At 27.8% G+C, this 19,216-nt stretch overlaps 2 protein-coding genes across 5 annotated transcripts; one reads left to right on the forward strand and one right to left on the reverse strand.

Moving 5' to 3' along the window:
- Positions 1-2,969: 2,969 nt before the first annotated feature.
- On the reverse strand, positions 2,970-9,280 carry mats (MOB kinase activator-like 1). The gene is made up of 4 exons (XM_015512453.2): positions 8,895-9,280; positions 8,643-8,809; positions 6,147-6,538; positions 2,970-3,670 (listed from the first exon to the last, which is right to left on the reverse strand). The coding sequence occupies exons 1-4, from the start codon at positions 8,906-8,908 to the stop codon at positions 3,590-3,592; spliced, it is 654 nt and encodes a 217-aa protein (XP_015367939.1). The 5' UTR covers positions 8,909-9,280; the 3' UTR covers positions 2,970-3,589.
- A 4,393-nt stretch (positions 9,281-13,673) lies between these two features.
- Positions 13,674-19,044, forward strand: Shark (SH2 ankyrin repeat kinase). 4 transcript variants are annotated; one of them, XM_089223087.1, is made up of 4 exons: positions 13,674-13,996; positions 14,071-14,226; positions 14,293-14,385; positions 15,631-19,044. In XM_089223087.1, exon 4 carries the CDS (start codon positions 15,655-15,657, stop codon positions 17,713-17,715), a length of 2,061 nt encoding a protein of 686 aa, XP_089079213.1. In that variant the 5' UTR covers positions 13,674-13,996; positions 14,071-14,226; positions 14,293-14,385; positions 15,631-15,654; the 3' UTR covers positions 17,716-19,044. The 4 variants fall into 4 exon arrangements, with proteins under 4 accessions (XP_089079213.1, XP_015367936.1, XP_015367937.1 ...); XM_015512450.2 differs by lacking the exon at positions 14,293-14,385; XM_015512451.2 differs by lacking the exon at positions 14,293-14,385 and having other exon boundaries at positions 14,074-14,226.
- Positions 19,045-19,216: the final 172 nt, after the last annotated feature.

Here is a 19,216-nt window from a genome sequence, read left to right on the forward strand (position 1 = left end):
GCGCCAATGCATTTGTGGCATAAAAAATAACTAAAATCACAGCCAGCTCTCTGCAGACCAAGACGAACATAAAAGTCAGCATACGCACTTTAGCTAGTTCGGTCAGTTCGGTTAGGGTTTTACCTTATAGTTAGTCCCCTTTTACATTAACAAATTTTCTACCCATATAGAATTTAGTAAGTACCTACCTATACCCATTTTAGTTTACGACATTACGACTTTACGTTTAGAAAGTTTAAGCTGGCCGACTACAAACCTCTTCATACCGTAATACAGTGGCGGATTTTCAAACAATTTCTGGGGGGGGGGGGGGTCCTATAAAATAGTATGTATTTCAAATGTATTGTTTTTATTATAAAATAACAGAAATATAATGTTATAACTTATAATAATATTATCCTCTATAGTGGAAAAATACGCAGATAAACTTAAATATAAACCTCCTCGTCATCGCGATCAGCAGTTGATCGAGAATAATAAATAGTACCTAACTATTCACTTGCCTATTCAGAATTGGGCGTGCCTACCTATCTATAGAGTGTGTAACAAGCCCTGTTGGACCTATTGTTTAATCGTCTTTATTGCAGTAATAATAGTAATATACGACCTAACCTAACCTTAGGTCTATCCGTTATGGTGGTCACCAAAAAGAGAATTTCAAATACTGCAGCTGGTGTCACTAACTTATTCGTTCGACTGTAATATTTGGGAATCAGAAAATTAAATATATAATATATACGCCGAGCCTGCTTTGCGTGACGCACACGACACATCATATGTGTATAGTGAAGACAGCGGTTCACACATTTTTTTTTGTCCTTTTTGGCCCAAATATAGCCACGGCGCCCTGCTGTAAATACCATAAAAGACGGGACAAAACAAAATACCCACTCGTATATATCAATAAAATAACGAATTTTTGGAAAAATATTATTTACATTTATTATGAACCGCTGGTGTAAGACGAACAACTTTAAACTCACTTGAACATCAGTTTTGTAGCCGGGAGAGGGGGTGGGGAGGCTATACCTGCCTAGCTTAGCCATTGCCGAACATTACTTATTTTGTCTCATTGGACGTCTTCAATTTTCCACGCAGCGTTACTTACTATACGTAGTGTCTATGTATTTTGTACGAGAGCCGTTTAGGATCTAATTGCTGGACTGACTCTTTCCCACCAAAAGGTAAATAGGTACCCCAAAATTGGTTTTCCAGCAGCGTCTAAAATCGATTACCTGCCACTTACTGGTCTTTGACATTTGACACGGTTATGCCAACCAATAGGTGCTGCAAGAAAATCGTACTTATTCATATAAATATATTATATAGTGAAATGAAAATTAATCATCGTTACTCGTCAATGATGAATTACATTTAAGTAGGTTTTGCTTGCACCAAACTATACAGTAACTACTAACTACTAACTAGATACCTAACTGGCTAACTATATGAATTACCTAACGAAATATTGAGTGAATGAATGTTCATCGGTAATCAAAAAATAAACAACAATTATACATAGCAGCCACTGGGATGGGGACCACATTTGCAATCAAAATTATTTAATACATAACTATTCAAGTATTACCTATTACATATTTTACACTAAATATTAAATTTAATATAAATATTGCCGAAAACGGTTTACTTTGTAACTATTGAGTATTTGAGTCTATGAAATGTTTCACTACACTAGAAATTGTTTTGTTTTTAATGACTACCTATTATGAGTATTGACTATGATTTTATTAATAAGACACAACAGGTTGCTAAATTTTTCTAAGTCCCATTAATTAAGAAGATGTCAGCGCTTTCATCCGCAACATAAACAAAATGCATTTACACAATCATTATTTTTTTTATATTTTTGAATAATCTTAGATTAAAATCACTTAAATAAATCATTATATAAACCGGTACAGAAAAATATTTTTGAGAATCACATATTGATTTGTTTTTTATCTCAAAGCAATTCAAACATCATTTAAATTTAGTTTTTTTTTTTTTTTTGAAATTCAAATAATAATAAAATATAAAACTGATACATTGTCATTTGTCATACCCTCTAAAATATTTTCCTCAACACTTTTTGTAATAAATGATTTTACTCTAATATTACTAAGAAATAGTTTTAAAAATAAAATGATTTTATATGAAAGCGTAATATACTAATATCTGACTAATCTGAGAGAAAACAAACACAGCACTGACATCCTCTTAAAAAAACACTTTCAAAACAGTTTTATATACAAACAATCATATTATAAAGAAATTACTTAAAATGTTTTAAATTTTATTCTATCAAATATATTGAATTGTGTATTATTTATTATTACAATCCTAAAATGCAGCGACAGCAACTGGCAAGACTTGGTTACCTAACGAGCATAGTGGATATTTCTAGACCTAAAAATATTGGATATTTTGTAATACTTGTACATAGGATGGCATGTACTGGCGGCGGTTCCGCGGAAGTAATGAGGAGGCAGATACCGCAACGTTGTCAAGTTAAAATAAAAAATAAGTACCATATAATATTACTATGGTTTGATAAGGAATTTAAATAATAATTAACTAATATAGTTATTTGATATAAATAAATTAAATCACATAATTTTATGGATATTTGTGTATGGAACAAAATTTAATGGGTTAAGATTTAGTGGGTCTCCACTCGAGTTTTCTTAACATAGTCCCAGTATTTCTCTACAAGGAAATCAAAATAAACACAGTTTAATCTCAGAAAGGATGGTATCATGGAATGAGTGATTGGCTTGCCTAACTATCTAAACTATTACATACTATTATTAAAAAGTAATAAGATATATAACCATTGGTCATGATTTACCATGATAATATTTGATTGCATACCAGTATGTACGTGGAAGACTAGAATCAAGCTATTGAATTTATTAGGAATAATATATTTAAAATAAAATGAATTAAAAATAATATCAATAGGTAGCCAATTTGTACAGGAAATTTTTTTCAGTTTTATATTTATCACAAGTGCACCAACAACAGTTACTGTTTAAACATTAAGTATAAAAGCAATAATGCTAAAAAAATATGATTGCATTATTGTAATATAATAAATATAAATTACATTAAAAATAAACATTTCGTTGCTCTGATAATTGTTCGGAGATTCCTACGTACAGTAGTTACTATTCTGGCACACTGTATAAACTAAAAATAAATAATTAATGTATATTAGTCATTTACAATATAATAATATAATATATTAGTAATCCTATATAAAATTGTACAAAATAGTAGTAAAACTGAAACTATACTTAAATGGATTTTCTTTGGTGAAAGATTGTCTAGCCAAAATACAGAATAGTGCTTATATCAATGATCAGCATTATAGCATTGATAAGTATAGATAGTATTACATAAAAATATATTTGTTTGTACATATAATGAATGCCAATTGACTAACTTCCTAATGTTTAATTTTTATATGTGTGTTTGTAAATGAATACAATTTATCTTAGTAAAAAAAAATCAGTTATCACAATCAGAAAGATTAAAGCTGTAAACTCATTGTGCTAAGTTCAATTCTTCATCAAGCACCGCAAGTCACTTATCTAGTTTCTCTGCCAGCCAATTTATCAATATAATCTTGCAATGGAGCCAATTCTCTTCGATCAATTAGTACAAATTCCTGGAGAAGAAAAATAACAATCATCAAAATCAAATTTAATCTATATTAATCTATCCAAGTAAAACGATTCTAAAAAAATATCCATAACAAATTACAAATATTTATTTAAAATTAAAATTCTATAAGCTGTTATTTTTTTGTAAAACGTTAACATGAAAAATAGGCAATAATTAAACATTGAACTAATAATTGACATTAAGTCAATATGTTACGGTGAAAGTATGATTACTGGTTAATCCTAGGTTTTGCCGACTACTGTTGGTAAGAAGTACAACAATTATTCGGTCAAACACCAAATTATTTTTGTAGTTTGGACTTTTACTAACGAGATTTAGTAAATCTTAGGATAAGCAATCAGAGTTAGTAAATGTCCAAAATGTTTCACCTAATGTAATTAATTATTATTATTTGAGTATATTAGGTACTACACTAATGAATAGTATATTAGATACACACATTTATATTTTTGCTATATATTATAACAGCAAATTTATATTATTATTATTTATTAGGATCTTCTTAATGATAAACAAAAAATAATAATAATAATTAATTAAATAAAAAAATATATATATATCAAATATATTTAAGCAAAAGGAAGTGTGATCACTAGATGATTTCTTCCCTCACCCTATTCATGTTTTTCTAAATATTGTAGCACATATTCTTATTATGCCGTTGTGTATAGATTGTATATTCCCTAATAAAAATTAGAAAATAAAATTTAAAAAAATTATTTATTACATAATACCTATTGCGGTTAGTATATTATTTTACAAATCTCATTTGTAAAAGTCTGAATTAAAAAAATCATTTAAGATTTTACCAACTTATTTTGTTTCTTAGGTTTTACCAACAACCAACACTAGTCAGGAAAACCTAGGATTTACCGATAAATCCTAATTTGGCAACTGTTATATTCATACAGTTCAGAGATCACTTTTTTACAAAAGCATTACATAACAAATTAACATTTTGTTTGGTTAGCTTTAATCATAAATATCTCATATAAGCAGTTGGTTGATTAGTATGTCAACTGAGAAAACAATAGGAAAATAACAAATGATTTGATAAGTACAAATTTCAGAGGTATAACGACATAACGTACATATTGTATGATATTATATTATAGATATTCTATAATAATTTTAACTATCATACAATGAGTTATGAAATTAATCAACATGTAATAATTCCAGTACATAAATAAAGTACATATTTTTGTGTAAATGAGAAAAAAAGTAGTTAAAAGTATATTATTTTTGATTTTTAAATTAAAATATTTGAAAAGTTCAATACTTATCAATGCATGATTTATAGATAACAAATTACTGTACATTTTGTTTTTTACAATTCATGTTCCTAAAATATTATAAAATTTTAAATTGAAGTATTTTGAAAAATTAATTATTTCAAAAAATATCCTCTTTAAGTGGCATCTGATTAAAATTAATCAGTTTGTCTGAATTAAATTTTTTTTTTTAGTAATAACTTGTAAAATTAATTTTATTAAGGTTTATCCATAATAGTAAAGTACAGTAGAACTCTGATTATCTAAACACCAATTAACCTGATGAAAAAAAAATATGATTTTTTTGATAATTAATAAATCATAATTAATCGTAATCTTATTTTATCACTCCTCATTATCATCTTTAGATTAAATAAAGAAAAGTTATGTATTATTCTTAATACATACATAGGTATTATTCTTAGTCAGTCAGTTGTTGTATAATGGTCATACCGTTTAGGCAGTCAATCGAGTGAATTTGGGTGTTAGAATGTTGTCAAATACCACATGTAGTGCTTACCAGGAAAGAAAAATTGGATTCGCGTGGATAAAAAAGGTCAAGCATTGGGCCAAAATTATAGTGTCGGAATCATACAATTATTTGTTTATTGTGACAAATTTTAAATTATAAGTATTACATCTAATGAATAATAAATATATACAATATATGCATGCATTACATAACTTTTGATGTCATATGCCATTCATCCGGATATTTGCTTATTCGAACCCCCCTTTGTCATTAATTAGTTTGGATAGTTGGAGTTCTACTATATTATCTTAATTTCTATGATCTTAAAATTAAAGTGAATTAACTTACCAATTACATATAGTAATTAAAAGATAAAAACTTTAAATGATCTCACCAGATCTCACTTTGTATTTTTTTTTAAATATTTAATAATTAAATAAATAATATGGTCATAAACTTGCTTTGAATTAAAAAGCAGCTGTCTTAAATTTTGAATTTTGTTAGTTAATCTACTTTAATATTAAAACTAAAAAAACTAAATGGATTTTACTAAAAGTAAATAATATGCTGTTATACGTTTATAAAATAAAGACAGTAAAATAGCAAATAGAGGTGATCTCTTATTTTAACATTCAAAACAGAAAAACAATAACTAAAACCAGCCCACTCTTTATAATATTAATTAAGGTCCATATAATAATTTGCTCGCTTACCTGAACAAAGTAAATAAAATGCTTAAAAGATGTGTTGAGATGTGCTTCCTCGCCTAACGTAACAATTGAATCAAAATGTGTATGATATATATGTGCATATACCCTAAATAATCGTTTAAGTATTGTCTTAGCAATCGATAAGAAGTTCTTAGGAAATGGGACACCGATTTTTGAAGGGAACAATGTTTCGTCATCCAATTGATCCTGAACCCAAGTCATCAAATAATCGATGTATTTTGGAGCAGAACACTTTATTGGTTTCTTTACAGTCAGGCCATCTGCCCAATGATATTCGTACTTAGGTCCAGCAGACATTATAGAACAACTTTCCTCGGTGCAGAACTCCGTTATAGTACCATACAACATGTTTATTTGATTGAAAAAATCAACAGCTGGATCAAAAATTAACATGGTTTAGTATTACAATATTTTAAGCTAAATTACATTAATATGTAGAAAGATAAATTATTATTTAAATCAAAATTAATATACAGGGTGTCCTGTTAGGATTTACCCATTGCGATATCTCCCAAAATAATGGTAATATTGAAATTCTGGTTTTGTAATAAGACACACAGGGATAAGAACTACAATTATTTTATAATTTAATTTATTTCAATGTTTTGGTAAAAAAGTTAAAAAATAAATATTTTTATTTAATTATTTCAGAAAAAATTAAAGATAATCATTTTTCAGAGTTAATTTTTTTTAGTTTTGAGAAAAATTGCGAAGGTTTATTTAACACCGTAATGTTATCAAACATGTGAGCCACCGCACAACGCGCATTCCCATACGGCCGGCCGAATACTTTCTGCTCGACTTTCTGGTTCCTAATAGTTATAATCATATTTTATTTCTTCAAAACTAGAAAAAATATTAAAAATTATGAAATTAATAAAAATACAATTTTGAATCGTCAATATTTTCAGAAAAATACTCTACAAAATTGCTATCTTTAATCTTTTTGGAAATAATTAAATAAAAAAATATTTTTTTAAAATTTTTTAGAAAAACATTAAAATTAATTTTAAGAAGAAATAATTTTAGTTACTATCCCTGTAAATCTTATTATAAAACCAGATTTTTGATATCTCCATTATTTCGTGAGATATCGCAATGGGTGAATCCTCGCGGGCACCCTGTATACATATTATATTCAAATTTATGATAGTAAATATTGAAAGGACCATGTTAAAGGGAAGGCAAAAGGGGAATTTGACATTTGGAAAAGGGCGCCACCGGTTAGTAAGATCAATACGTGCTTCGAGCTTCGCACCAAAAATCTTAATATGTTCCTGGATATTAATTGAAGTATTATCAGTAAATAAATTATTTATAATCAATTGCTATAAAAATATTTTAATAAATAATAATATAATAATTTAATAAATTAGTTAGTTTTGAAAACACGAAAAATTAAGAGTAAAACATATTAACTATTTTAAACAAATAACTTTTATATTTTTTTTACCTATATATTATAATACAATTTTGTTGAATATTTAATCTTTATAGAGATATTTCAAATTGATATTCTATATATGAGCCATGTTAAACACAAAAGAGTATAATTGAGCAAATACTAAATAAACTTTAAATAGAAAACATAAATAATACTACAATATTATTTAGTAGAAATGTGTTCCTGGAAATTTAAAGTTTATTTAAAGATTATTTATCAAATACCTATATAATTATAACTACACTTCCAACTTTATTAACCAGATATTTTTTAAGTGTATATTATTAATTTATTATTATTTACCATTACCAAAAAAATTGATTACGTAAGAAAATATAAGAAACAATACTTATGTCGATAAGACTTTAATAGTATAGTTAGTAATAATTAATAGTTTAATCATAATTTAATTAAGACCAAATAGTTATGATGTTATTAATGTGGTATTCACCATTTTACCAACTAGAAGAACAAAAAACTTTTCAAGTCAAACTAGAGTAATTTTAAGGAATGAATTATTATTACGAGAAATAAAATTTTACATTATAAAATGAAATTGTATTAAAATGAAAAATGTGTTTTATCTTTAACAATGTACTAGGTCTTTAGATTTTTAGAAGTTTAATCACGAGAATAACATTTATATTAATTTTATTGATATATATTTTACAAGGAATAAATTACGATATTTATATTATTAGCAAACTTTTGTAATGAACAGAAATTAATGTTAATGAATTTTAATTAAGAACTATTAACAAATTAAATTTTAATCATAAAGATAATCCAAAATAAATGTTATTACCTACGTCAAGAAATATAACCATCATGATAGATCAAATACAATATATAAATAAATATATTATTTATCTATAATAAGATATTGTTTTAATTTTAGGGATGTGCAATGTTTAATTTTATAGGTCGTTTAAGTTCATTTTACACATATTATTATGAATAGGTACATACTTTTTTAATATAGGTTTAAATAATACTTTAAAATTAAGAATGTGAGAATATGCATTGATACTTACTGTTGACAGCAACCCATTCATTGAGATCTTCACCCTCTGGTAGTAATACAGCCAATCTCAGATTGCCTGAACCAAGAGTGGCAGCCGCGTGCTTCATTAGATCGTATTGGTGGGTACCTTCTGGTATATTCTTCTTAGGTTTAAAAGTCTTCGATGATCTGCCTCCACTGCAATAAAAAAAAAAAAGCTTACCACCATGAATAACATATCTGAACTGCCAGCTGCAGCCAGTGAACATTGTAAAACACTTACAATAGGAAGCTCATTATGAATTTGCCTAGAACATAAACCGAACGTCTCTTGACAAACGATCGCGATGAATAAACTCTCGAAACAATACAGACATTTACCGACTACTTCCACACAAACACGATCACTGGTATGGTACACCAGACAATAGAAGCGAACAATGTCGGTGAATGAGTATAAAAATATTAAGACACAAAAATGAGCGGAAGAAACAAAAGATATTTAATTCGTCGGGTTTCGTTACTCCTTCGCAAGACGCCAAGACCCAAACTCGATTATGTAGTAGTAATAGTAAACACTAATTCAGATGTTAACGACTAGAATATTATTATTATTATTGTATTTTTCGGGAAAAGAGTTGCAACAAAAAAAACCTCATAAAACTAAAATGTGTTAAATCAGTGTTAGTCAGCTGTTAAAGTGTTACACACGAGTTGATAAGGAATAAATCACAATAGCGTTTTTCCGTGTCCATGAAGTTAGGCACGGAATATGTTTCCGACTAATCTCAAAACGTGGTAAATCTCGGAGCATACATAATATTAGTAATATGAATAGAACCGAGATAATAATAATATATAGGTATATCATATCAATGGAATATTATTTATTATGTTAGAATTATTATTATGATATATATTTTTTTAATATTCAAAGAAAATTTTACATTTTTAAAGAACATAAAACATCATATATATTTAGTATTTTAAAAGAATATTACGAGGATATATTGCCTGTTTTAAACGACGTAAATACATAATATTTTAAGGATTTTAAGAGAATATAAATCCGAACTCTAGTTATATATTATATGAATGGAAAATTCAAAATAGATATATGGAATTACATACTAACATCTGCATTCAACGAAATACGAATGGATAATAAGCAGAAGAAATGTTTCTTAAAACGTTTAAAATTCCACTGTACCCGAACAAATCTGTTAAGCACTTAGACCAAACCCACAGGATGTAAAAAACTTAATTGTATTCTTAAAAAAAACAGAATTGTACAATTTAATTTAATGTAGAAAATGTATACTTAAAATACTAAAAATGTAACCAAAAAAATAAAATTTGTTTTACTAATGGCCTAGAGTTGTCAATGTACTTGATCAATAAAAAAAAAAATTCCACTGTGTACCTACCTATAGAAAATAATATGGTAGTTAAAAAAAAATCCCCATTAGATATTAATACCAAGTATATTGGGGATTGAACGGGATATTAAATTTAATTAAATATAAATTATTTTATGAATTATACATTAGAAATACAATTAATATTATTGTATGTTAAAAATGATTATTTTATTAAAATTGTCTCATATCCTAAATTCCTAAGAATATAATATGCATTATAGTATTATACTAAATATACTATACTTTATATTAAAAAAAAATACATATTAGATAATAGATATGCCACGATTATAAGATTAGGTAGCTATAATAGTCATTATACATTTATACCATACTCGTACACTACGCAGTGACGGCTATCCTCAAACTCAAATAAATGTCATGCTGACTCTGCAGCTGAGGATAAAATTGATACAATAGTGATACTAAAATATCAATTAAAAAATACAGATTACCAATATTCAATAATTGGGACACATATTTTTGTTAATTTTAGGATGTTATCTAATGACTTTTTTTCAAAAATATTTATTTTTATAAATTTATTGTAGTTACTAAGTAATTAATATTTTTAAATAAAACAACCATTGTTTAAAGGTAAAAATATAAAAACTAATATAGCATGTACCTACACTATTTTTAATACAGACAATAGACAAAAGCATTCTATAGAAAATAGAATGTTCATCAGAAAAACAGAACACAGAGGTAAAATACAAGAAAATCTTATGTAAAAAAATAGTATTATACAATATTAGTTTGAAGTTGAGATAACCAATTTAGGTATATTATAATATTATACTTAATTAAACATAAAATATTCATTTTAGTTTTTTAGCGAAACGACGGAGCGAGGACTATATCGTGTTGATTTTAAAATGTTATATGTTTATTATATATATTTAAAATGTTGATTTCAAATTTTGAGGGCAGTTTCTGGTAGAAAATTCGACCTAGTTGTTACTTTGGAGGTCATAACAAAAAAATTAAGAAATATTTTTACGCTTTATATTTTTATATACCTATACACATAAATGTCAAAAATATTTTGAGTGAGCCATAAAGCTTGAAAATATAATACAAAGTCCCTCATTAGTTGTTATTTTATTGATTTAAAAATATTAAAGTGTAATAGGTGACATTTTTTTAAAGGCATTTAAAGTTTAAGTTTGAAAAAAACTCATAAAAAAAATCAATAAATTTTTATAAGTAAGGGTAATCTAAAATTTTAAACAAGATTTCTCATAAGTAGGTACTTCATACTGCATGTGGTCTGTGACGAAAACATTTTAAAAATAAATGAACACCGTTGTTTTATAGATATTTTAAATAATGGTTTTGATGAAATTATAGACATTCAAACGAAGGATAACAATTTTAGTCTTTTTTAATTTTTTTTATAATTTAAAAATATTATTCATACATAAGTACTTGAATTCTTAAAGTACCCATATTATTATATTTTATGTACACAATTTCTATTTTAAAAATTAATTAAATTAATTACTTTTATAATAATATAATATCATAAAATATACTTAGTAGACCTACTTTAGTAGTAATAAGCTGACTGCTGACAGACTTCGCTCAGAATCGTTATTAGTGTACAACGATTGAATTAAAATTTAACACATCCAATTACACAATTATTAGTAGCCCACGATCCACTCGGGCTCGGGCATACAACACGTCAACACCTAATGTACAGCAGATCGCTACCCACTTATTACTCAACTTTTATTCATACCTAGATAAATCAAGTGCATATAAATATTTAAATACTTAGAATCGAAGTTTCCACATGTTATACCTTGGTATTATTTTGATTATAATTTACTAGTGGAACGAATACAAAATATAATACTTTAATTGCAACGTTTTCTACAGAAAATAATACAAAATATTTGAAAAACAAAAATAATCCAACTACCTATATCGTAATAATACACTCTTGTCACGAATTGACGTATCACGTATGTTATGTGTTAAAGCTGCCACGGACCACCGACATGAGTATTGCAGAGTATCATGGACACCCTGCAGAGGGCCGCTGACCACAGGTTAAGAATGGCTGATACAGGCAGATCCCCCACATCATATTTTTGGCCCAGGTATATGGAACTAAATCCGGACTCCCAACATTTTTCTAATATGCGTTGAAGTAATTATTTGCTTGAACCCCAGTTAAATGGGTCCCTCCACCCTCCTTGTGGAGGCCCTGGTCCCCTGCGTGGATATAGGGCATTTACAAACAATACGAAAAAAATACAATTTTCTTGTTTTTTTTTTTTTTTTTTTTTTTTTATCAGAAAATCACTACAAGTATAATATTTTTATATTACTAATATTTAAAAAAACAATCTATTTTAACGACAGAAAAAAATGGTAATGACTAATTTATTTGATTATAAAATAGTTTAATGTTGTCTTAATCAATGTAATGTTGAAAAGTTTTTTTTTAGATTTCACATGGATAATGGGGGAGGGCTCAGAAGCTCTCACCCCTCAGGGTTTCCGCTGTTGCTACCCCATGACTTTACTCCAAATTATGTCCCTGTAAGCACCGCGACGCAGTACCTATCATATTATTCTAAGTGCCGTGTTAATTATTATTCAATAACCATAATGGCGACGAACTAGTATAAAAATGGTCTGGCAAAAATCATTTTAATGAACCACCCACCACCCCTTAAAACTACACCGTTAAAGTTGAGGTGGTAATATAATAATCATTATTCACATATTTTTTTTTTTTTACTTGATAAAATCATCTAAATAATGGTAACATGTCAAACCTAACCTATATAATATTATGATATTCATTATTAATATACATTTTTATAATTTTACCACCTACAACCAGACACCCACCCCCTAAATTAGGTCTGGCCGTTGCCAGACTTGAATCATGTTCTCGGCGCCGTCACTGTCAATAATAGTATTGTTTACATTCATGATTAAAGAATTATTGTGCTTACAACGTATATTGTTGTAGACCACGAACTGAGATATCTGAATTCGTGTTTTAAACTGGGATCCCACGACTCGTGTGTTTGACGAATTGTATTTGCATAGGCGGATAGGCCTATACCGGGCAACTGGGCATTTCCCGGTGGGCCCCCCCTTCGCATTTCGGTAATGGGGCCCTTTAATATCATATATTATTAAATTGTTTTTCACGTGGAGGCCCCTTTTTAAAATTTTCCGGTAGGCCAAAAATGGCCTATCCGCCCATGTGTGTTTGGTATTCGTGGACACTCGACGAGTATAATAGCGGGAATGGAGTACTTCAAGTACTTGTACGAATATTCGACGACTCGACGTATTCGTTACTCGCCATTTTCCCGCGGATTGACTTGCCAATTATTCGAGTATTCGTGGGTATTCGTCAAATACACCAGTCGAGGGATCCCGGCTCTATAGACACAGGGCCGATGAGCCCGATGACCCGATGAGGACAGATGGACAGTAGTTCTCGGAGTTCTACCGTTCTACGACAAACGATAACATATTGTACGACAACTACATGGGACATATTTTCTTGTGCTTTTGTACCGTAGATAACACATATTATCTATGTTTTGCACGCACTGTAACGTCGCTTATCTCTTAGGTTATTTATTTATTTATTTACATTAGATAACAATTTTTTACAAACCCGAAGATGAATTGAATTAACTTAGAATATAGTTAATAGTTATTGTTCATTCATTCAATTATATTGTAGTGTTTTTTATACACACACACACACACACACACATATTTATATAATGCATGTCATGCATGGTGTACAATAATATGCATATCGGCAAAACACTTTTTTATATCAACCAACACACTTCCTACTTTCCTAGTTGTTTACTTTTAACTAATACAATACAATAGGTACAAGAAGTCACACATCCAAAATCGTGATCGAAAACCTTCCCGGCTCGACACTATAATCATTACTAAATGATTCAAGGTAAGTTGTTCAGTGGCATATTGCAACCGTCACTAGTTATTACATTATTACAAATCAGTTTCATGGTTATTTAGCAGCTTTGTTATCAATACCATTGTGATATTGTTGAAGTTTCAAGACACTTGTTCGATTCAAATCAATTGGTTTTACATTCAATTACAGCTTGCTACGTATGTTTGGCGACCCTCATCAAAATACTATGAGCATTGGTGTCATTTTTCAATGAAAAAGTAATTTTAAAAACATACAAACAACATTTTATTTTATGCATGGTCTTATTATTTTTTTTTTTGTAGGATAGATACTTATTGTTTTCTGACAAAACTTGCCTTGAACAAGAACAAGATATATACTTTATACTTATTGATAATAAATAATAATATTGTGAAGTAGGTCCTTACCTATAAATCTATTATCTTTTAAAAAGTACTAACTTAATTTTTTTCTTGTATAAAATCAGTTTTATTAAATATTTTTAAAATAAAATGATATGTGAATACATTTATAAGTACATACTTTAAAACAACAATTTTTGCATTTATCTTAATGTAATGTATATTTAAAAAATGATAATTATTAGGTAGGTATGGCGTTTCGTTTATAAAATGAATAATTAGGTTTGTGGCTTTGTGCAATAATTGATTTATTTATTTAATAAAGTTAACATTGTTCAGCCTTTTATGAAAATGCAAACAAAAGTTTATAAATTATAATAACAACATAATAATATATTGATGTTTAATAGTAGTATATATCAAACATGTTATTATCTAATATTATTCTATTAAATTAACCATAATTCAAAAATAAACAATTTTATCTGTATAACTAGTAAACAAATAGTTTAAACTTTGTTGTGTAATTTTTTTTTTTTTTTTGTTAGGGGTCAAAGACTCAAAGTAATTAAAATTTGATTAAATACCCAATCACTATAATACATAAAGTATTCATACCTCTCATGCATAACCAAATTTTTACTATCTAATTTTAGTAGTTTTTTTTATCAGAAATCAAGGATAAAGTTATTAATTTTATCACGTTAGTTAAATATTAAAGTTATTATTATTTTTGAGATATCTTAATAATTATAAATATTATTGTCACACATTATCGTACAATTATTAATTAAAACATATAAAACCAAATATTTTAATACTTTCAAAAGCATATAAATTATTATAATAGTTTGTTAGAAATGTTCAAATGTATTTAAATTTATTAAGAAGTGTTTTAACAGCAAGTATAATGTAACAAGTGGTAATGGTAATAGTGCGATTGTAATTCCATATTATTTTAATATGAATCCATCTAAAGAATAACTATATAGAGTTTAATAAGTAGTTGTACTTTATTACATACTTTGTAATGTCACACATAATACCTATAACTAGTAATAATAAAGAGTTACCATTTAAAAAAATCTAAAACAAATAAGAGAGGTAATATATTTCCATTTCATGCTAAAATGTAACCTTTATATTTATTTATCTAAATTATTCTAAAAAGTAATCCACTAAATTCCTCTATTCAAATATTTTTTTTTCACTAAGACTTCTTTTATATTAATTTTATACACAATTTATTTTCAATATTGTTTTTTATTATTAAATAATACATTTTTATTTGCCTATTAGGTATTTTCCATCATCACAACAATAATGAACTACCAGAGTGAAAATGGTGATATTAATTGGTACCATGGAAAAATATCTAGGGACACGGCTGAAGTTATTCTACTAGACCATGAGAGTAAAGAAGATGGTCTATTTTTAGTACGAGAAAGCAATTCTGCATCCGGAGACTATGTGCTTTGTGTGTTACAAAACAATGAAGTAGTGCACTACCAAATACGACGCCATGGTGAAGATGCATTTTTCTCCATTGACGAACAAAACATAATGCATGGGTTAGAAACATTGATTGAACATTATTGTAAAGTTAATGATCCAAGCTTAGGAGTGCAACTGTCCAACCCTATTGTCAAAGATCCTCCACCTCATGATACCAGAAGACATGGACGTACTAATCTCTTGCACAGAGCCATTACACAAGCTAATTGCAAAGTAGTTACCGAGTTATTAAAATGTGGTTATCGGAATTTAGAAGCAAAAAACCAAGAGGGACAAACTGCATTGCATTTAGCTAGTCAGATGGGTCATGATCAAATCGTAGAAAAACTTATATCATGTGGAGCCAATGTAAATTGTAGGGATACAGAAGGCTACACTCCTTTACATTTCGCTTGTCAGAACAATTTATTGAGCACTGTGAAAATTCTGTTAACAATTGGCGGTGCAAATATTCAATTGAGAAATTCATCGACTGGATGGGTAGCTCTACATGAAGCATCAAGCCGAGGCCATGTAGATATTGTATCATTGTTGTTGTCTATGAATGCTCCATCGAGGCCACGCACTTTTGACGATCTTTTACCTGCGGACTTAGCACGTATTAATGGACACACTGAAGTTGAACAAATGTTGATTGAGTTTGTTTCTCCTACACCATCTTCGAGAAAAGATCAATGGTACCATGGCAAGCTTGATCGTCATGAAGCCACAGCAATACTGAAAACAAAAGATGTTGACGGTTGTTTTTTAGTCAGAATGAATAGGCAGAATGGCTATGTCTTATCTATGATGTGTACTAATCAATGTTATCATTTCCAGATCCAAAATCGTGAAAAATATTATTTTATTGACAATGGGCCATATTTAAGTTCGTTGGAACATCTAATACAACATTATATATTATTTCCTGATGGCTTACCGAACAAACTAGAAGTGCCTGTAAGTCCAGCAGTTATTCCACCCCTACCAAAAGGATTTCCGTTTACATTAAAAAAGCCAAAACCAAAACATCAAACTGAATTTCAAGACAATATTTTGAGAGATAATTTGATTTTAGATGAAGTGATTGGTGAAGGTGAATTTGGTTCAGTTTATAAAGGAACTTTCCAAAACCGAGATGGTTTTGAAGAAAAAGTAGCCATTAAAATGTTAAGATACGATATGTCTTCAACTAATAAATCAGAATTTTTACGCGAAGCTCATGTCATGATGAGTTTAAACCATGAATGTATTATAAGATTGATAGGTATATGTGAAGGGCCACCATTGTTGATGGTTCAGGAGCTCATTGCACTCGGTTCTATGTTGACTCACATCATCACTCACCCTGAACTCATCAGTCCAAATTATGAGTTAAAAATGTGGGCAGCTCAGATAGCTTCTGGTATGTGTTACTTAGAACAAAAACGTTTTGTGCACAGAGATTTGGCAGCTAGAAACATTCTTTTAGCAGATAGACACCAAGCCAAAATTAGCGATTTTGGTCTGTCACGTACATTAAATGTTGATAAGGACTATTATAGAGCTTCACATGGTGGACGATGGCCAATCAAATGGTATGCACCTGAATCATGCAATTATGGAACATTTTCTAGTGCTAGTGATGTGTGGAGCTATGGTATAACACTGTGGGAAATGTTTTCTTATGGACAGCAACCCTATGAAAATATGAAAGGTGTTGAAGTTATTGGTATTTTGGAAAAAGGAGAGAGGTTACAAAAACCTCCTAGGTGTCCTATTGAAGTTTACAAAACAATGGAGATGTGTTGGGCATATGAACCCAAAGAACGCCCTACTTTTAGTCAGCTATCAAAAATATTTGCATCTGATTCTGATTATGAGAATTTTAAAGATTTTATAAAACTCTAATATCAACATATTGGGGAAGAAGAAATTAATAAAATCATATTCCTATTAGTAGTAGATAATAAAAATGAACATTTATTTAAAAAAAAATTACTATAATATCTGAATTTTGGGTTTGAAATAGTATAGGAGTTACTAATTTAGAACAACTAGGATTTTACACAAACATCATTGAAAACTATATTTCATTATAATATATTTTATACAATATTTTATTATATAGAATATATTATTGTTATACAACACAAGCCTTTATAAAAAAGGTTTCCAGATATATTTTTGATACAATTTCTTGGAAGTGTTGTAATTTATAATTTTAACTCTCCATAATGGTATTTTTTTTAAATTTATTTTATTATTATACAATTTATACTATGTTGAATTTTAATATTTTTATAGTGTTAATGATATTTAATTACATTAAATGTTAAACGTTTTACATTTTAGTATTATGAATGACAAAAAAAACAATGTACATTTTTATTACATTTTTGATGTTTAAATGTAATTTTTAATAGATTTTAAATTGTCATACCTATTTTAAATCAATTATTTTTTTGTAAGATTCAAAAGTATTATATACAGGGTATCTCATGATTTTAAAATTATAATTAAATAACGGTAATCAAGTTTCTATCGTATTAAAATGACCAAATTATTACACATATCAAAATAAATTATCAGTGCTTTATTTAAAGTTTTGCCTTGTAAAACTAGTAAAATTGAATATCTTCTATTAATCTTATTTGTGTGTGTGTAGTTTTAATTTATATTGATATAATATAATATTAACAAAATTTTGCAACAGTTAAAAGTTTTTTTTACTTCATGTTTTGTTTTAAAGAATTCTATGTTTATTTTATTTGTGTTACAACTATGAACAATTGAAATGTATATTTAAATTTGTATTTTTAAATACTATTTACTCGAATTTATATATTTGAGAGTATGTTGAAACGACCTATTGTCTGATAGTTATAAGTTTTTTTTTTTGTATATAAACATAAGACTATTATAATTGAGTTACCCTCATCATACTTTGAAAATTGTTTGCTCAATCCAAACAGTAAACAGAGATACATTGTTGCCATAATAATTTTAGTATATTAGTTGTTTAACTTAAACATTAAAAAAAAAATATAAATTAGAATAATATTATAAGACATTTCAAATATTGTATTAATGCTATTCTGAAACATAAAGACAATCTATTCGTAAACTATTTATTATTTTATTGTACAATAGTCTATACAGTATACTTAGATATATGACTATGTTATTGTTTACTTGAAATTAATATTCTATTTTAATATAATTAAAATTTTTTTTTTATTTCGGTTCTTAGTTACTCATTACTTGCCACATATTTAAGATCCAATTATAATAGTGTATCTGAGTATTGAAGTGCTGAATTATACTTCATAGGTATGAATAATACTGAAAAAAGCGGGTAAGTCGTGTATGTCGCTCTGCTGTACAGTAGGTTACAAGTGGGTTACTGTAA

Source organism: Diuraphis noxia, unplaced genomic scaffold, assembly GCF_037042655.1.
Source record: "Diuraphis noxia isolate RWA-SAM2 unplaced genomic scaffold, SU_Dnox_SAM2 contig0003, whole genome shotgun sequence".
In the NCBI taxonomy this organism is placed as follows: domain Eukaryota; kingdom Metazoa; phylum Arthropoda; class Insecta; order Hemiptera; family Aphididae; genus Diuraphis; species Diuraphis noxia.